Source organism: Biomphalaria glabrata, chromosome 7, assembly GCF_947242115.1.
Source record: "Biomphalaria glabrata chromosome 7, xgBioGlab47.1, whole genome shotgun sequence".
Taxonomy (NCBI): Eukaryota; Metazoa; Mollusca; class Gastropoda; family Planorbidae; genus Biomphalaria; species Biomphalaria glabrata.
In genome coordinates, this window is record NC_074717.1 from 28270862 (window position 1) to 28288448 (window position 17587).

At 35.4% G+C, this 17587-nt stretch overlaps 1 protein-coding gene across 2 annotated transcripts in view; it reads right to left on the reverse strand.

The window, feature by feature from the left end:
• The window catches only part of LOC106058532 (sodium-dependent noradrenaline transporter-like), a 131311-nt gene that overhangs the window by 62467 nt on the left and 51257 nt on the right, over positions 1-17587 (reverse strand). The window contains exon 1 of one of the 2 annotated variants that reach the window (XM_056035029.1): positions 319-470. The exons of the other annotated variant lie outside the window; for it this stretch is intronic. Coding sequence (XP_055891004.1) covers positions 319-348 — 30 coding nt within the window. The 5' untranslated portion in view covers positions 349-470. Of the gene's footprint in view, positions 1-318; positions 471-17587 lie in introns of those variants that run through there. 2 annotated transcript variants of the gene reach the window in all.

The window sequence follows — 17587 nt, forward strand, 5'->3', positions numbered from 1 at the left end:
AGCCTATCTCCGTGCGATGCACATTAGTCCGGAGTAAAAGCTAAGATTAATTGTTAGTTACAAATATTTGTTTTACAATTTGGTAATTTTGTAAATTTCATGTATAGATTATTATTTTATTTAAATAAATGTAAATTTAAGGAAAAATAATCTCTGATATGAATTTAAATGAATTTAATGACATGAAAAATTACCTTGTTACAAGATTTCAATACAAAAAATAAATGATCAAAAACATAAAGCTTCCACAACACCCCCCTCCCACAAAAAAAAAACAAGGAAAAAAAGTAATAACAACAAAAGTAACATACGAAATACCTTATGGTTATTGAGAAATTCTGTATTCATGTTACGGACAGATTATCATGAGTTATATAAAGAAACAAATCTTCCACATGCAAATCTCATTTTTTGGCATCTAGCTCCATCGTGTCCAGTAAGTCCACAGTCCACAAACGTTTCTTTCCACAACGCTCACATGTCTCATGGGAAGGTGAACGCGTAGGGGTGAGAGAAGACAAAAAAAGGGGGGGGGGAGGGGGAAGCGAATCTTTGACAAGTGGTTAAGAAGGAGGATAGAGGACACATTTGAACCAGGAGAAATAAGTTCACTCCCATTGGCCAAATTATCATTCATTCAAAGTTAAAAAAAAAATATGTTGAAGTCCGAAATTGATAGCTTTGGTGACATCCGTAGATACAAGCCGCTATTGTTTATGTCATGTCCATCTGTCACAAAAAGTAAAGTAAAAAGTAAAGGCGCTATAGAAAATCCAACGAAAGAATTACATAAAATTGTTGTTGTTTTTTTCTTTGTATAAATGGAGATATAAAGATTTACAAATAATTGTTAGCTTCAAAATTTCAGAAAGGTTTGTTACAAATGAAAGTATATATTGACCTAGTTTACCAAAATACTGAACTAATACGATATGAAGTGTTTCTACATTTAAAAAAAAAAATTACATTGTACCACTAAAGTTTTTATATAGGCAATGGTTAGTGATTCTGAGACTATTCTGTTATATACACCAAAACATTCCGAAGTACAGATAGTCTGTGGTCAAAAGTTAATCACACACAAACACACACAAACACTTGTTTTTTGTTTTTTTTGTTTAGCTTCGTTCTATTTCTTAGTTAGGTCAATCGGTGGTGTTTATACAATTACGTGACTATTAATAACCATCTCCCCTCCCCTGCCCCACTCCCCACCTTCGATTTTTTTTTTGTTTACGAAGTAAAATAAATTAATTAAATAAATAAAAATAAAGGCCCTAAAAAAAGGGAGGTGGGGGGGGGGGGCAAACTCTTACAAACACCGGAGACAGACTTCTTGACCACCGGAAGTATAACAGCCTTCACCGGAAGTGGTATGGCGGTGCGCATAAAGAAAGCGTCTTCAAGCTAGACTAAGCCAAGTGTATGAACGCAATCTTCTCTGGGCACGTGTCAGTGACGTTAATGGTCCTACAAGCTCGTTGGACGACGGGATAGATTTGAATCGGCCAATGGGAGGATTTTTTTTTTACGTTGGTTGACGGGTCAGAGCTGGGATGTTTTAATTTGTGATCAAATGGCTAAAAGTCTTCCATGTTGTTGAGGGATGACGCCGTGCTCAAGATCTGTATGTGTGTGTGTGTGTGTGTGTGTGCATGTCATAAACTCGAGAGTATAGAAACAATTGAATGGTTATGACAGAGCGGTCTCCATTTAAAGCTGAACAGTTTCATGACCCCTACAATTTTTCGGAACACCGATTCAATTTAAAAAAAAAACATGTCCGAATTCAAATACCATTTTTTTTATACAAATGCATTTTAAGGCAGTTTAAAAATATAAAGTGTGTAATACATGAATGCAATAGGGGAAAAAAAAGCCCCAAAAAAATTTGTTTAAACAAAGTTTATATTAGGAAATACACCCAACAATCACTGCTATATATCTCAGTACTGCATGGTTCATCACGCAGGTCAAGGCCCCAACATAGTCATACAATCACGCAGTTCAAGGCCCCAACATAGTCATACAATTACGCAGTTCAAGGCCCCAACATAGTCAAACAATCACGCAGGTCAAGGCCCCAACATAGTCATACAATCACGCAGGTCAAGGCCCCAACATAGTCAAACAATCACGCAGGTGCAAGGCAACATTCGACAACTCATAAGCAAAGCATGAAGACAATGATGTGCCAGCTTTGTATATCTACATAATAATAATATGGCGTGTGAGAGGGAGCTCTTGTTCACTTTTGCTGGTCTAGAGTTCCAAGAGTCGAAGGCTCAACTCTACCTGACAGTTTCAAGAAGAAGAAGAAGAATATCAAACTTATAAATGTAAAAAAAAAAATATTTTCATCATTACAATTTATAAATTTTATATATGTATGATGTTATTATAATTTAACAATCTTGTGAAAATAATAAAAAAAATGAAGACATGTAGTGCTAAAGCTCTTATTTCAAATAGCAGCCAAACACATCTTCGTCAATTTGAATCAGTTGAATGCAAGTTGGCAACAACATCAACCTCACGAACTTGGTGAGACGGTGAATCTGTTTCAAAGAAACATGAGCTGTTGTAAGAAAACTTACATTTTAAACTGTACAATCCAACAATCAAGTGAGGTAACTCACCCGTTTGTTTGTTTGTACACTAAGTAGTAGCAGAGGGAAACAAACAAGGTAGTACGTGTAGGAAGGATTTGTTGTTGGTTTGTTTGTTGCTGTTTCAAAGCTTTATTAAGACATTTAATCCTGATCACAGACATATATATATATATCATGGGCGTAGCTAGGATTTTTTTCGGGGTGGTATATATATGTGTGTGTATACATAAGTAATCTTTATTACATTCTGATCCTTCATTCTTTCAGAAGAAGTATATTGTACCCTAGAATATGTTCTTCCTGGAGTTAGTGGGAAAAATTGTAGACTTCCCGCCCTTGCCAGCAAGCAGGTCTGGGGGAGCGCTGGGAGCGCAATATTAATGCAGTTATAGTGAAAATACAAATACTCAAGTAGATCCAATCCGCGTCAGTTTTTATATATTATCAGCAGAGCGGTTTGTGTCGTAGTCGCGAATGATCAAAAAATTATTTCAGAAGTTCTATGACAAAAAGGGGGGGCGAGGTGTCTGAGTGGTTAAGCGCTTTGGAAAGTAAAAACAGTTGGTCGTGCTGGACACATGACACCCTGCTCTCTAACTGTTGGCCAACAAACAGATGACAGTCTCATCTGCCCTATAAATCTTGTTCATATGACAAAAAGCAGGTTGGCTTCACTTGCTGTTCTTTCTATTAGACGACAAACTGACAAAGTTTTAGAAATAGATGCAACTGGTTTCTGTCTTTGTTATTTAGCTTGTCAGAGAATGTAATTTTAGTTCATACATTTAAAAAACAAATGGACACAGAAACTAGTTTTCATTAATGTTTAAAAGCTTTACAGCTTGAATTGTTTTCGCAATGTGAATATGTAAAATGGAAAAAAAAGAACTCCTAAGACATTTGTTTGTCCATTTGAAACACCTTGAAGTCATTTCATTCTGTTCAGAAATGGACTTTTTAGACACTGTAACGTACTGAGACCTGAGTCAAACTTGATGACAATACAACTTTAATAAAAGCGGTACAATATTTGCATCGTAATGTCTTTTAGTAAATGTACCAATTTAATCAGACCTCGATTTTTTTAGTCACACGCTAAGTTATTATTAGGAAGGGAGGAGGGGGGGGCACCAAAATGTTCTTGAACCCGGGCCCACGGGTACCCATGCTACGCCACTGATTGTAGTTAATACGTCTTTGATGTTCTCCACTAATCCTCTGATCAGAGCACATACTTTTGTTGACAGTGATAATGGCTTCAGCTTTGCCCTTCCATCTAGTAGTTATCGATGTTTTTAATGTTGTTCATTTAAGTGTTCAGTCTCTAATTGACGATCATTGTTTTTGAAGGTAGACTTACCCGTCGTTTATTTCAGTTAATTCAAGGGCCAAGAATCCAAAATAGGTGAGAAAATTAAGACTTCACAGCAACTAACAATCAGCCTACTTAAGAGATTTTGTCTTTACAATTCTTCTTTAACTCGTTCGTTATGCCCATTGATGACCAGATTCTGCTTTGAGAGAAAAGGAATGATATCCAAGATTCTTTTCATTATCAGATTTTTTTCTTTTACAACCCTTTGATTCCTGCCGTCAACCATTTTAACCAGAGAAGACAATTTCTCCATCTAAGCTAGCTTTATGAGCGCCCATATTATTAACAGAGTGGCAAAATAAATAAATTTTTTAATCAAATACAGTAGTTAATGTTTGTTCATGTAGACTCTATGTACAATGTGTGCAGTTTTTACTGAGGAATGTTGTGCTCAGTTTGATGCCCCACATCACTTGCGGCCAGCACCACCCGCACATGGCTAGCTACGCCACTGTATATATATATATATATATATATATATATATATATATATATATATATATATATATATATATGGCTCCTTTTGTCTCGAAAGGCAATGGATGCGCCCAAGTGAGTCACTGGTTTTAGCTTAATCTTGAGACGGGGCAGAATCTGGGGCTAGTCAAGCCAATTCTAGAACGGCAGACTTTGCCACAATTCATACATGTGTATGCCTCTGATTCAGGGCTAGCGGACAGGACAGCTTTTCTTTTTCCCCTCTTGATTAAGGATTCTTTTGTTCGCAGCAAGGGTTGTCCCAGCACGCATAGTCTGTCTCCATGCACTCTGGTCTTTGGCTATGTTTTCCCACATACTTTCGCTGATGCCTGTGGCTCTCATGTCTCGCTTGCAGACATCTCTATATGTTAGTCTTGGGCGGCCCTTGGGTCTGACTCCTTCCACAAGCTCAGCATATATATATTTATATATATATATATCCTTTTATCGACTCGATTGGGACTAGTCACTAATTACTGCATTGCCTCCAGCCTGCGCAGAGTATTTTTAAAGTGATAATTGGCTCGCGCAGACAAACGCAGACGGCGAAAAGAAAATCTAAATCGACCACATGCGGACAATGGTTATGCTTGCCCTGGGTGTGGCAAATTATGTAGGTCACAGCTGGGGCTGCGCAGCCACAGGAAATACTGCACTCACATTAATCTTCGGACTCGAAGACAAGCCATATTTTATATATATATATATATATATAATATATAGGTCTGTGATCTTGATTATATTTTCTGGATATTGGGTGCGCCACATATCGGGTTGAATCATTTGTTAAATGGATTAAACTCCAGTTTAAGATAAATCGACATGCCACATTAGTTAAGTTGTCTGTCATCTAACTTTGAATTATCATATGAGAATTGCGTCAAAAATTAACAGTTAAAATACAGAGAATCTTTAGGAAACGATTTTTCTAGTTCATCACCTATTTTGAAATGTAGGTCGTGCAACGGAATTCTTCAGGCCATTCAGAACTTTAAGAAAAATGACATCACTTGACGTTCAGACCTACGGTAAAATGATCCAGGAGTTGTGACGTCAGTATTTGTTTAAACCGCTAAACTTGTTGTACTATAGCCTCTAGGAAAACATTCGCAGGTCACGTTGGTTCAACAATCGTACAAGCAGGCATCGCATTGAAACACATCAGCATGGCGGTGAGGTCGTCCAGGATTCCCCTCTTAACATTGGAGGTGGTAGCGAGACGAAAGAGAGACCTTTCTTTTTTTTTTTTTTTTGTAGGTGAAGTCCTATCCCAGCTGTTCCTTTCGGAGACTTTCAAAGAGTTTGAGGAAAACAAAGGAGAAGCAATAAGCAGACGACGAAACGTTGGGCCCCTCGAGCTTTGAATTCAATATTTGTGTTCTTAGCAAGATCAGTTGCAGCATCCTTGTGGTAAGGTTGAAGGTCATGGAAAATACGAGATAGTGATAAGATAATAAAAAATCTTTCACTGACCTATATAAAATGTGCTTGAGAAAAGAAAGACAGGTTGACTATATAAAAAAAATGTTTCGCTTTTTAATAAGTTTGTGAAATAAACATTTCAACTTGAAGTGTAGAATCGTTAGAATAATTTATTCGAATTACATATCACCTTCACCTATTCCTTAGTCTGTTGAACCGTTTGGGGCACCACACAAGATCTGTCAACTGTCTTTCTCCATTCCTCTCTGCCCTTTGCATTGGGTATAATTTCTTACGATGACAGGCCTGTCCATTCTTTGATGTTGTCTTGCCATCGCTTCCTCTGTCTTCCTCTTCTAACAGAAATATGTTACAAATATATCAATGTAAGTTCATTCATAGACATTTCTTCTGAATACAGAAATCACTCTCATGATTTATGATTTCTGAATGTTTAAATCACTCTCATGAGTTCTAAACTATTACACAAGACTTAGCGCCGTTCAAATCGGCAGTCCTTCTGATCCTTCATTTTCATTCTACTCAGTGCCTTGGTGTGGTACTCTACCCAGGCGCCTGTCTATCTGATGCTGAGGTATCTCAGGTTAACGATGAGCCCCGCCTCTAGTGGTACTTCAAGTCTAATCTTGAGATGGTTCCTGACAGTTTAATCTCCAGCATTCTGTGCACTGCAGTCCACACAAACACACTGTTTTTCTAGTATGTTTTGAGGAGTCTCTGCAAGACTTGGTGCCATGCACACGACGGATAGAGATTGGTCTCAATGAATGAAAGGTTGCCAGATAATAGTCTATAAACTTCAGAGCTTCTCGTTTGTATGTAGTTGTGTGTGTGTGCGGATGTGTGGTGGCTGGGTGGCAGACAAGGGAAAATAGTTATCGGTTAATAAAAAAAGGGGATCAAATTGGAATTTGTACCACATAGTTATTTTTAGCCTACAACCACGTGGGCGTGTAGCTGTTACCATGTTTTGTTTAAACAATTAATTTTCTTCTCTAACCAATTATTTTTGTTCAGATCATTGTTTGCCTAGGAATGAAAAGTTAATGAGGGGAAAATGAAAATTATTTCAATCTAATCTAATGTAATTTATCCATTTATCTATCTATCTATCTATCTATCTATCTATCTATCTATCTATCTATCTATCTATCTATCTATCTATCTATCTATCTATTTATCTATCTATCTATCTATCTATCTATCTATCTATCTATCTATCTATCTATCTATCTATCTATCTATCTATCTATCTATTTATCTATCTATCTATCTATCTATCTATCTATCTATCTATCTATCTATCTATCTATCTATCTATCTATCTCTCTATCTATCTATCTATCTATCTATCTATCTATCTATCTATCTATCTATTTATCTATCTATCTCTCTATCTCTCTATCTATCTATTTATCTCTCTATCTATCTATCTATCTATCTATCTATCTATCTATCTATCTATCTATCTATCTATCTATCTATCTATCTATCTATCTATCTATCTATCTATCTATCTATTTATCTATCTATCTATCTATCTATCTATCTATCTATCTATTTATCTATTTATCTATTTATCTATTTATCTCTCTATCTCTCTCTCTCTCTCTCTCTCTATCTATCTATCTATCTCTCTATCTATCTGTCTGTCTGTCTGTCAGTCTGTCTGTCAGTCAGTCAGTCAGTCTGTCTGTTTGTCAGTCTGTCTGTCTGTCTGTCTGTCGGTCTGTCTGTCTATCTATCTATCTATCTATCTATCTATCTATCTATCTATTTGTCTGTCTGTCAGTGGATGGTTGTCTGGTCGTGCTCTAGAATGTCCTTTCAATACCAAGAACTCGAACCCTGCAGGTCACCGCCATCTTTAAATCATCATTTTATACAGTATACAGCATCTGAATTTGAACAAAAGAGTGCATGTCTGAAGTATTGAGGCTATTGTGTGTTTAATCATTTCACACAGCTCAAGAAATGTCCTAATTTTGTTTTATATACTTTTGCTTCCCTGCCTCCCACTACTTACTGCATCCGAGAAGTGAAAAGATATTTTTGTATTAGATATTTGTCTTGTTACCTGCGTTATCTTCTCTTGGTGTCTTCGGGTTACCGCCCTTCTTTCGTCTCTCCCGTCATAAATAATAGCATAAGACTATCATTACGTGATAAATAAAAGGAAATTAAACGTCAGCATCCCAGTCCTACAATACATGTGGAGGCTCCGTCCCACCTCAGAGTGGATAGCTCATCCCTCCTCTAAGCTTTAGAACAGACCGAGATATAGTGTTATGGAATTCGAAACATTTTGAAAGGCTCGTGATTACAAGCGAGCTGACATCTTGATATATATTATTGGAATATATAGCTTTAAAAAAAGTTGAAAATAACGCTTAATTAGACTTTATGTTTTGTTGTACATTGAAACTTTGGTTGAATATTAAATCGTTTAGATGAGTAATGCCCAACCTTATACAGCCTGCGGGCCATTTTAATTCCCGACACTCGAGTCGTGGGCCACATTAATGAAAAGAAACAGAAAAATGAAATAGAGACTAAACCATTTTAGATAGTTTTATTACAATCCCGTGGATGCAGTAGATCTACTTACACCCATAAGTCAATTACGTAACAAGGGTTTTAGGTGTCTATTACTGAAAAGTTTTTCTACTAAATTAAGTTCTTGTAAACATTGTGATCATACCCAGCAATTGTTTTCGGAAATAGAAATCTATTGTCTGTATTGTTCGAAATTTCTCAAGCAGGGAAGTCTGGCTTTGTAAGTCAATCAGTTCCAGTTGGTGTCACTCTTTAGTGGCATTAGTAATTTTTCACAATCTGTTGGTCATTTAGTTTTGATTGGAGATTTTCACCAACATCGTCCATCCGTTTTGCAGTTGTCAAGCCAGAAAGGCGGCACAGCTTCAACTTTTGTTTTCAGGACGATTTTAATTATTCTATCACTACTAGCACGCACTTTTTTATGCTTCATTTCTCGTCTTAAAATGTGATCAACTCTGTAGCCTCCATTACAGCCGCGACTTATTTTCTTGACTTCTTGGTAAATACTTTCGTCACTCGTTCAACTCTAGTCATAACTTAGAGACTCTTTTCTTGGCGGCTCAATCCAACAGTGTCTCCATATTTTTGTAATGATTTGTTTTAGAATGCCTTTTTATGTTACGTTCTTTGTTCTCTGTACAAATCAAATACGTTGGCTTGTTAATTTAGATTTAATAAAGATCAGCCACTTGTCCTGGAAGTTTCAACATCCAATTTTCGTTTCTTCGACACTCTCATTTCATTAAGCTACAAATGTTACATGTCACCAATCGTGTTGATGTCAGAAGTATACGAACAAAAATGATGTAGAAAAGATGCGCTAAGTTACACACATGACATGTCAAGGACATTGCTAGCTCAAGACAGCCGCAACATCGTCCAAGGCTCTAAAATAACTGTCAATACTTGTCGCCGAAAAAAAAAAAACTTGTGTTCTTATAGAAAACAAATGAACATGAATAACTAACAAGACAATAGATTAGTATGAAATACATCAAAGGAAACGTGAGAGTACTAACTTAGAGAAAATAAATTTTTCAAACTTTTTTTATATTAAGAATTAAGTTCTCTCCATTTTCTCTGCATGGACTTTTCTACCCATACTCTACTCTATCTAAAGATAGATGCAACATCTGCAAAAAAGTATGCACCATGAAACAGAAAGCCATTCAATGTGACACCTGCGATGAATGGTACCATGCATCATGTCTCCATATGAATACACCTCTGTATTATGCCTTAAGCATCAAAGACACATCATGGCACTGTGTACCGTGTGGGTTACCTCAGTTTACATCAGGACTGTTTGATTCCTTTGATGCGGACACTTCTAACCCATACAACATCATAAACACCATCCCAAACCAAACTCACAGACCACTAGCCAGATCCACTCCTGTTAAACCTAAATCTACTAAAATTAATACAACAGCCTCACTAAACAAACCTACTAAAGAAGTAATACCAAAATACCTTAAAACCTTAGTAATAAATTTTCAAAGCATTAGGAACAAAACAGCAGACTTAGAAATTTTATTAGAATGTGAGAAACCAGACATAATTGCAGGAACAGAAACTTGGCTACATCCTGAAACTAAGCACTAAGCAATGAGCTAGCCCCAGTGTTCAAAATACTCTTTCAGGCTTCGCTTAACCAGGGCAGAGTACCAAAGGACTGGAAAGAAGCTAATGTCAACACCCTATTTAAAAAAGGAGAAAAATCTGACCCAGGAAACTACAGACCAGTATCACCAGCATCACATGTAAAATCCTAGAACTCATAATATGTAGCAATATCATAAACCACCTAGACCAGGGGTCTTCAACCTTTTTTGGCCTACCGCCCCCTTTTCGAATCTTTTCTTTAAAAAAATCCGCCAGCGCCCCCCTCTAAGAAAAACAGTTATAAAGAAGCGTGAGAAGGCAAATTTTAACAAAATATCATCTATCTATTAATTTGTATGCTGTCAATAACACTTATCCCGCTTGGGAGACGACCGCATGCCAAAGGCGATTGTTGTAAACTCCTTGGCCTATGTCTGACGAGCTTTAAGGAGGACTGAGTTGCAGAGGTGCCCCCCTACCCCGTGAGCGCTATAAAGATTTATTCAGGCATTCAGGCGCCATTTCGCTCTCACTGGCATAGAGGAAAGTAACTGGCAGCATTCTCTGGCAGCAGATAGCCTCTGAGAGAAACAGTTCGAGAGCTCTTACAAAAACTGCGGGACAAACATTTGATACTCAAAGAAAAGCCAGCATACAACGGCTTTGTCTGCATAAAAATTCGGGAAAATATGTAGGTCGCAGTTGGTTTTGCGTAGTTATGTGGAACAGTGGACTCAGCCGTAATCTTCGGAATTAAAGGCAATAACAGCCAATATTACCATTATGCAAAAATTTTGTCAAATAATTTGCAGTGATTACACACAAAAATTAATTGTAAAGACTTTCTTTCAAATCCTAAGAAAAGTCTCCGTTTAAATTTTTGAATATTAGGGCCTACTGTTTTTAGGTTTAATTGTAAATATTTAGTTTTATATTTTAATATAAATATTATTATTGCAGAATTCACTACAACATGAAATTAAGCTAATGGGAACCTTGTGTCCCCTGCGGTCTGACAATATTAGAAATTTCCAGCTTTAATTTAGCCAAAGCAAGGCGAAGGTCTCCTCTAGTCGCTACATCCTGTCTATTTCTTTGCTTATTCATTAAGTTTGTTATGCACTAAATCTAGGTTAACCATGTATGTTTACTGAAAAGCTAAAACATAATTCCAATTTCGACCACAGTTTTGGAATTTTACTGAAACATTTCAATGCAGCCACATACCTGTTGTGCCTCCAGGGACGTAGCTAGGACTTTCCGTCGTTTGGGGTCAGGGGGCTTGACATCTTTGGGGGCCGCTGCATTTTGCGTAATATTTAATTTAATTAATTAAAAAAAGCACTAATTTGGCCCCTCCCTTAAATTGGGGCCCGGGTGATTTTCAATTTTCCCTTACTCCCACCCTAGCTACGCCACTGTGTGCCTCCTATGTTTACATTCTTTTTACTGAAGACATAGTTTTGTAAATTTATTTTTTCATGCAACTCAATTTGAACGTCAGTAACAGATGTTTAATAATTGTCATTTATATATTTTTTTTCTAAATTTTAGAAGCGAATCTTAATTTCTTCATAGAGCATTGTTATGGGAATTGCATAGATATCGGTGTCCTTGGGCAGTAATTCATTTGTTAACAAACAAATTATGTGAGATTGTAAAACTCTTTAAAATAGATTTAATATCTCGATAAAAGAGAAAATGATATTATCAATAAAAGTCAATATCTTTCCTAGCAGTCGGAGGTTCGTTTCATTCATTTGTGTTAGCCAGCTTTAAGTCATCGCCAACTGTTGAATCTTCCCGTTTCTCAAAAAAAAAAAATTATTTAAGAGCTTAAAAAAACGAGCCATAACAATTAACAAACCCCTTTCGAAATCCAGCGAACTTCATTTTACAAGAGTCTAACACCTTTTTATCATTTGTTTCATAAAACTGTTGAAAGATGCGCTTATTTTCGGCATGGGCTTGTATTTTATTTACAGTTTTATAATTAGATTCAAATAGAAATGAAATTGCGGGCTAAACTTTTCTTGTGTATCATAACTCACAATGTGAATAGGGAATAGATTTGTTCTTTATTCTATATTACCTATGAAGTCATTGTAGCGTCCAACCACTGATGGTTTCCTATATGTCCTCATAAGCTACATAACTAGACAATTTTGAAATAATATTTCAATTCTAACAGAAAAAAAGTCTTTTTGTGTTACATATGTTTTAAAATAAATTTAGTTTTAATCAATTTTTCAACAATATCATAAGAATTTTTTAAAAACTATGCATTTTTCTAAAAAGCCATTAAAACATATCCTGCTTTGCCGTTTTTTGTTTTTAATATTGTTTTAATTGTAGATTTTTATAATTGTTCATGAATATTCTTAACTTATTTTTGGATATCGCTATATGTTCGTGAAGCCGACTTGGTTTCATAACCTCATCTGAAAATGCCATCAAAGTAGAACTTACTATTTTTCTAGTGGCAATTCACTAAATCTCAAGGAAATATTACATGACATACCAGTGAGTTTTCGTAACAATATTTTATCAATGTTTTTTGTTTTTAAAAAAGTTAAATTATTCTATTAAATGTAACCTTTAATGTTTTTTGCAATTAACTTTTACTTATCAATATATTAACATATGTAGATAAAATAAACTATAACCTAAAAGGCGTATTACCTACTTTGTTGATCAAATCTTAAACGTTTATAGAAAGATTCAAGGACAATAGATACTCTCCGATCATAACAAAAGAGTAAGAATTAAAAAATAGAATATGGGATTCCCGAACTCAATTTCTAACGCTGTTTCTGTTCTTAAATTAGAAACAAATTAACTATACTTTGTCTATATTTAGTTTCCCAGCTTTAATGTTGAAGAATTTTTAAATTTGTTTTGTTTCAGAGCACCTTAAGTTTCTTCTTTCCGCCTTTATGCCCAGCGCCCCCTTACCGACCCATTTTGTGCCCAGCGCCCCCCTACCGCCCCTTTGGCTCTCAGCGCCCCCCAAAATCTCGAAAACGCCCCCTAGGGGGCGATATCGCCCCCGTTGAAGACCACTGACCTAGACAAACATAATGTCCTCACACCATACCAACAGGGCTTTAGAAAAAATAGATCATGTGAAACACAACTAATAGGACTAATTGATGATTTTTCAAAAGGTTTAGATAATAGTGAACAAATAGATGCTATCTTACTAGATTTTTCTAAGGCTTTTGACAAAGTTCACCACCATAGTTTGCTTAAAAAATTAAAATATTTCGGCATTAATGGTCCACTGCATCAGTGGTTTAAAGATTTTCTGATAGGGAGAGAACAAACTGTAATAATAAATGGCTCTAAATCAACACCGATAACAGTAAACTCAGGTGTACCTCAAGGAACAGTCTTGGGTGCACTACTATTTTTAATTTACATAAATGATTTACCAAATTGCATTAGTTCAGGAACAAAAGTCAGATTATTTGCAGACGATTGCATAATATATAGAACAATAAAAACAACATAAGACACAGATATTTTACAAAGAGAATTAGATGAATTACAGAAATGGGAATCAAATTGGAGCATGTCTTTCCACCCAGAAGAATATCAGTTGTTAAGAGTAACAAAAAAACTAAAACAAATTAATTCCACTTATCTTATTCATGGCAAACTAGTAACACAGACTAAAAACGCTAAATACCTATGTGTTATAATACATGAAAAACTGTCATGGAATCCACATATTGATGAAACTATTAAAAAATCAAACAAAGCATTAGGATTTATTAAAAGAAATTTCTATAAATCAAATAAGAACATAAAACTAAAATGTTATTTAACCTTGGTTAGGCCAATAATAGAATATGCATCCTCCTTTTGGGACCCCTCAACTCAAGAAAACATTAAGAAACTGGAACAGACACAAAATAGAGAAGTGAGATTCATAACAAACTAATATTCACATTTGACTAGAGCAGTGATGCCCAACCTAATTCAATCTGCGGGCCATTTTAATTTCCAACACTAGTGTCGCGGGCCACATGATCGAAAAGATACAAAAACTTAATTAAACATCTTCTTACGCGTCAGAAAATGGTGCAAGTTCTATTTATGTTTAGTTTTTGTATAACAGCCCCACTTTCCGTATAAAACAAAAATTTTGGCTCGCATGGTATCATGTCCCACAAAAAGTAAAGATCCGTTCACTTTTCCTGGTAGGTTCTATATTCTGAGTCCTATTTCATAAGCGCACACATTTTAAAGGCCTTGGTAGCAATCTGTTAGAAATGAAAGTGAGGGCCATGACGTAGGTAAAAATACATTTTAAACATTTTTTTTATGGAGGAGGATTTTCTGTATTTTGTGCCGACCTTTCGGCGGGCCGGATGGAAGCACGTCTCGGGCCGGATCTGGCCCGCGGGCAGTATTTTGTGCATCACTGGACTAGAGTAACACCTTTAGTAAAATCACTAAATTTAGAAAGCCTTCAGGACAGAAGACTCAAAAGTAAAGTAGCAGTTATACATAAAACACTGAACCAAAATCTTCAAATACAAAAACAGAATTTAATAAAATACTCTGAAAGACACAAAGATAAAGACACATTGCTCGTCCCATATGCTAGGACAAATTTGTACAAATACTCCTTCTTCCCTAGTGCTATTAGAGCATGGAATGGGTTGCCTGAGCTAGCCAGGAAAACCAGTGACTTGGCAGAATTTAAGTCATTGGTTAATATGCATGACTAAATGCATGACGCGTAGGACGTAATCATCTTCTTTTTTGAAGTAACGTCTGTATTATATAAGAAGAAGATAAGATTGAATTTTGAAAATGTGTCCACGCCATGGAAACAGAAACATTCAGCAAAGACAAAAATCTAAATAGTTTTCACTATGAGACTTATCACATTAACTAGGCCCTCGTCGTATCCCTGTCGGATCGCAAGGAATATTCAAAACATGATTTTGTTTTGATTGTCAAAAGTAATAATGTTTCAAAGTTTCATTTGGCGATGTAAAAAAAAAATGTTTTTTTTATGTAAAATGTTTTACATGTTTCGGATGTTCCTTCAAAGTTAAAGATAATTTACTTACTTGTCATAAACCTCTCGCTGGACGACGTCGAGATAATCCGTACAGCGTGCAAACCGCATGACCAGGCATTGGTGTAAACTTAATAACAAACTAATTGCCTATTAATTTTATTGATAAAGGGAATTATTACACATTACGGCATGACAACTACCGGATATGTACAATATGTCAGACGAGCGATTTTAGATAATCTTTTGGAACTGATTTGTAATTGAAAAAAAAAAGTCTACTCGATGTCCCAGCAAAGTTACCAACAGAGCTATTGAGATTTTCATTTAAATGGAACTAGAATAGAGATGTAGATCTACCTAAACTAAACTTTTGATTTAACACTCTTAAGATCTATACCTACTAGATCTACTTCTAAAATATTAATTTGGAATAAATTAGATGTAATTTAGATAAGATTAGTGTATAAAAAAAAAGCATAGATAATCTGTCAATAGACTGAATACAACATTAAATTTAAAAATAGTAGATTAGTTTTAGTATTTATAACATTACAATATTGAACTAGACACTTTAAGTCTAGACATTGAAATTCTAGATCTTGATTTATTTTATATCATTCTAAACTAGACCTAGAAATTCAAGATCTAGAATCTACAATAATTTTAATTAGAATATAAATCTAGATCTAGTTTAAAACCTAAATCTAGTGTAAAAATATATAGATCTAATGTAAAAAAAATCTAGATGTAGTGTAAAAATCTAGATGTAGTGTAAAAAATCTAGATCTGAGTAAAAAATCTTGATTAAATCTAAATCTAGCTATTATGTCTTTTTTATTTATTCGAGAAAGATGACGAGGTTTAATAAACATATCATTTCATTTAAAGAATAAATCCATATGACGTCAAAGGGATAAATCCACTATATCACACTATGCCTAGTTAGACTAAAAATTGTCTTTATTAATACGAGCAAGCTGTTAAGGGTTCATAGACATTGGTGCATCGATTTCTAATAGCATTTCATTTAAAGATGTGTGTATATATATATATATATATATATATATATATATATATATATATAGATAGATAGATAGATAGATAGATAGATAGATAGATAGATAGATAGATAGATAGATAGATAGATAGATATAGATAGATAGATAGATAGATAGATAGATAGATAGATAGATAGATAGATAGATAGATAGATAGATAGATAGATAGATAGATAGATAGATAGATAGATAGATAGATAGATAGATAGATAGATAGATAGATAGATATAGATATAGATAGATAGATATAAATTAGATCCGCATTTTTTTTTTTTTTTTTTGCATTTTGTCAGTCTGTCCGTCAAGTTAATATTAAAAAAAAGACTAAAAGCTTTTGAAAATTTTATTAACCTTTAATTTCCCAACAGTTTTTAGTATTTATAATAGATTGTTCCGGATATTTATATATAGCTTGTAGGGCGACTCGATACCCGTAGGACGGGACAGACACGGACGATTTAGTAGCGTTAGTTTAGACGTGGGTTAGGGTCTCAGCCTATAGAGAGTAGAGTTTTGGGGCAGTCGGGTCACAGCACCATGTAGTGTTAGCAGTGGCATGTGTCGTTTGTTAGGCGTTTTCTGATGAACGACACATACAGACATAGGGAGCAAGTCGCCGCCATATATTGAAATATTATGAGTTTATCAAGCTTGGTTGATTAGTTCTTGAAACGATTGAGTCAAGAGACAAAGGGTAGAATAGTGTGACAGACAAAGGGTAGAATAGTATGCCGGCCAAAGGGTAGAATAGTGTGACAGACAAAGGGTAGAATAGTGTGACAGACAAAGGGTAGAATAGTGTGACAGACAAAGGGTAGAATAGTGTGACAGACAAAGGGTAGAATAGTGTGACAGATAAAGGGTAGAATAGTGTGACAATTAGATGTATAGCTTGTAGGGCGCTCGATACCCGTAGGTTCGGACAGACACGGACGATTTAGTAGCGTTAGTTTAGGCGTGGGTCAGGGTCTCAGCCTATATAGAGTAGAGTTTTGGGGCAGTCGGGTCACAGCGCCAAGTAGTGTTAGCAGGGGCGTGTGTCGTGTGCTAGGCGTTTTCTGGTGAAGTCGCAGAGGCTGGCTCGCGATCTTGGCTCTTGATTTTAATGTGGCCGTCGGTGCCCTATTTAGAATATTAAATATTAGTTTTAATTAGAGAGTTTGACTTTATGAGTATTCATTATGTGGTCATTTATGTTGTGACATTGTTGTCATTAGTTTAATTTATATAAATTCAAAGTACTTTAATAATTATGCAGACAAAGTAATTACACGCACCAAGAGTGAGAATCATCACTAGAAGAAAAGAACCAATGTAATACTACTGGTACATGTATAGTCAAATGAGGTAGTGACGAAAGGGGGGAATCGGGTCGTGACAATATATATATAATATATATATATAGTGGGAGAAAAAG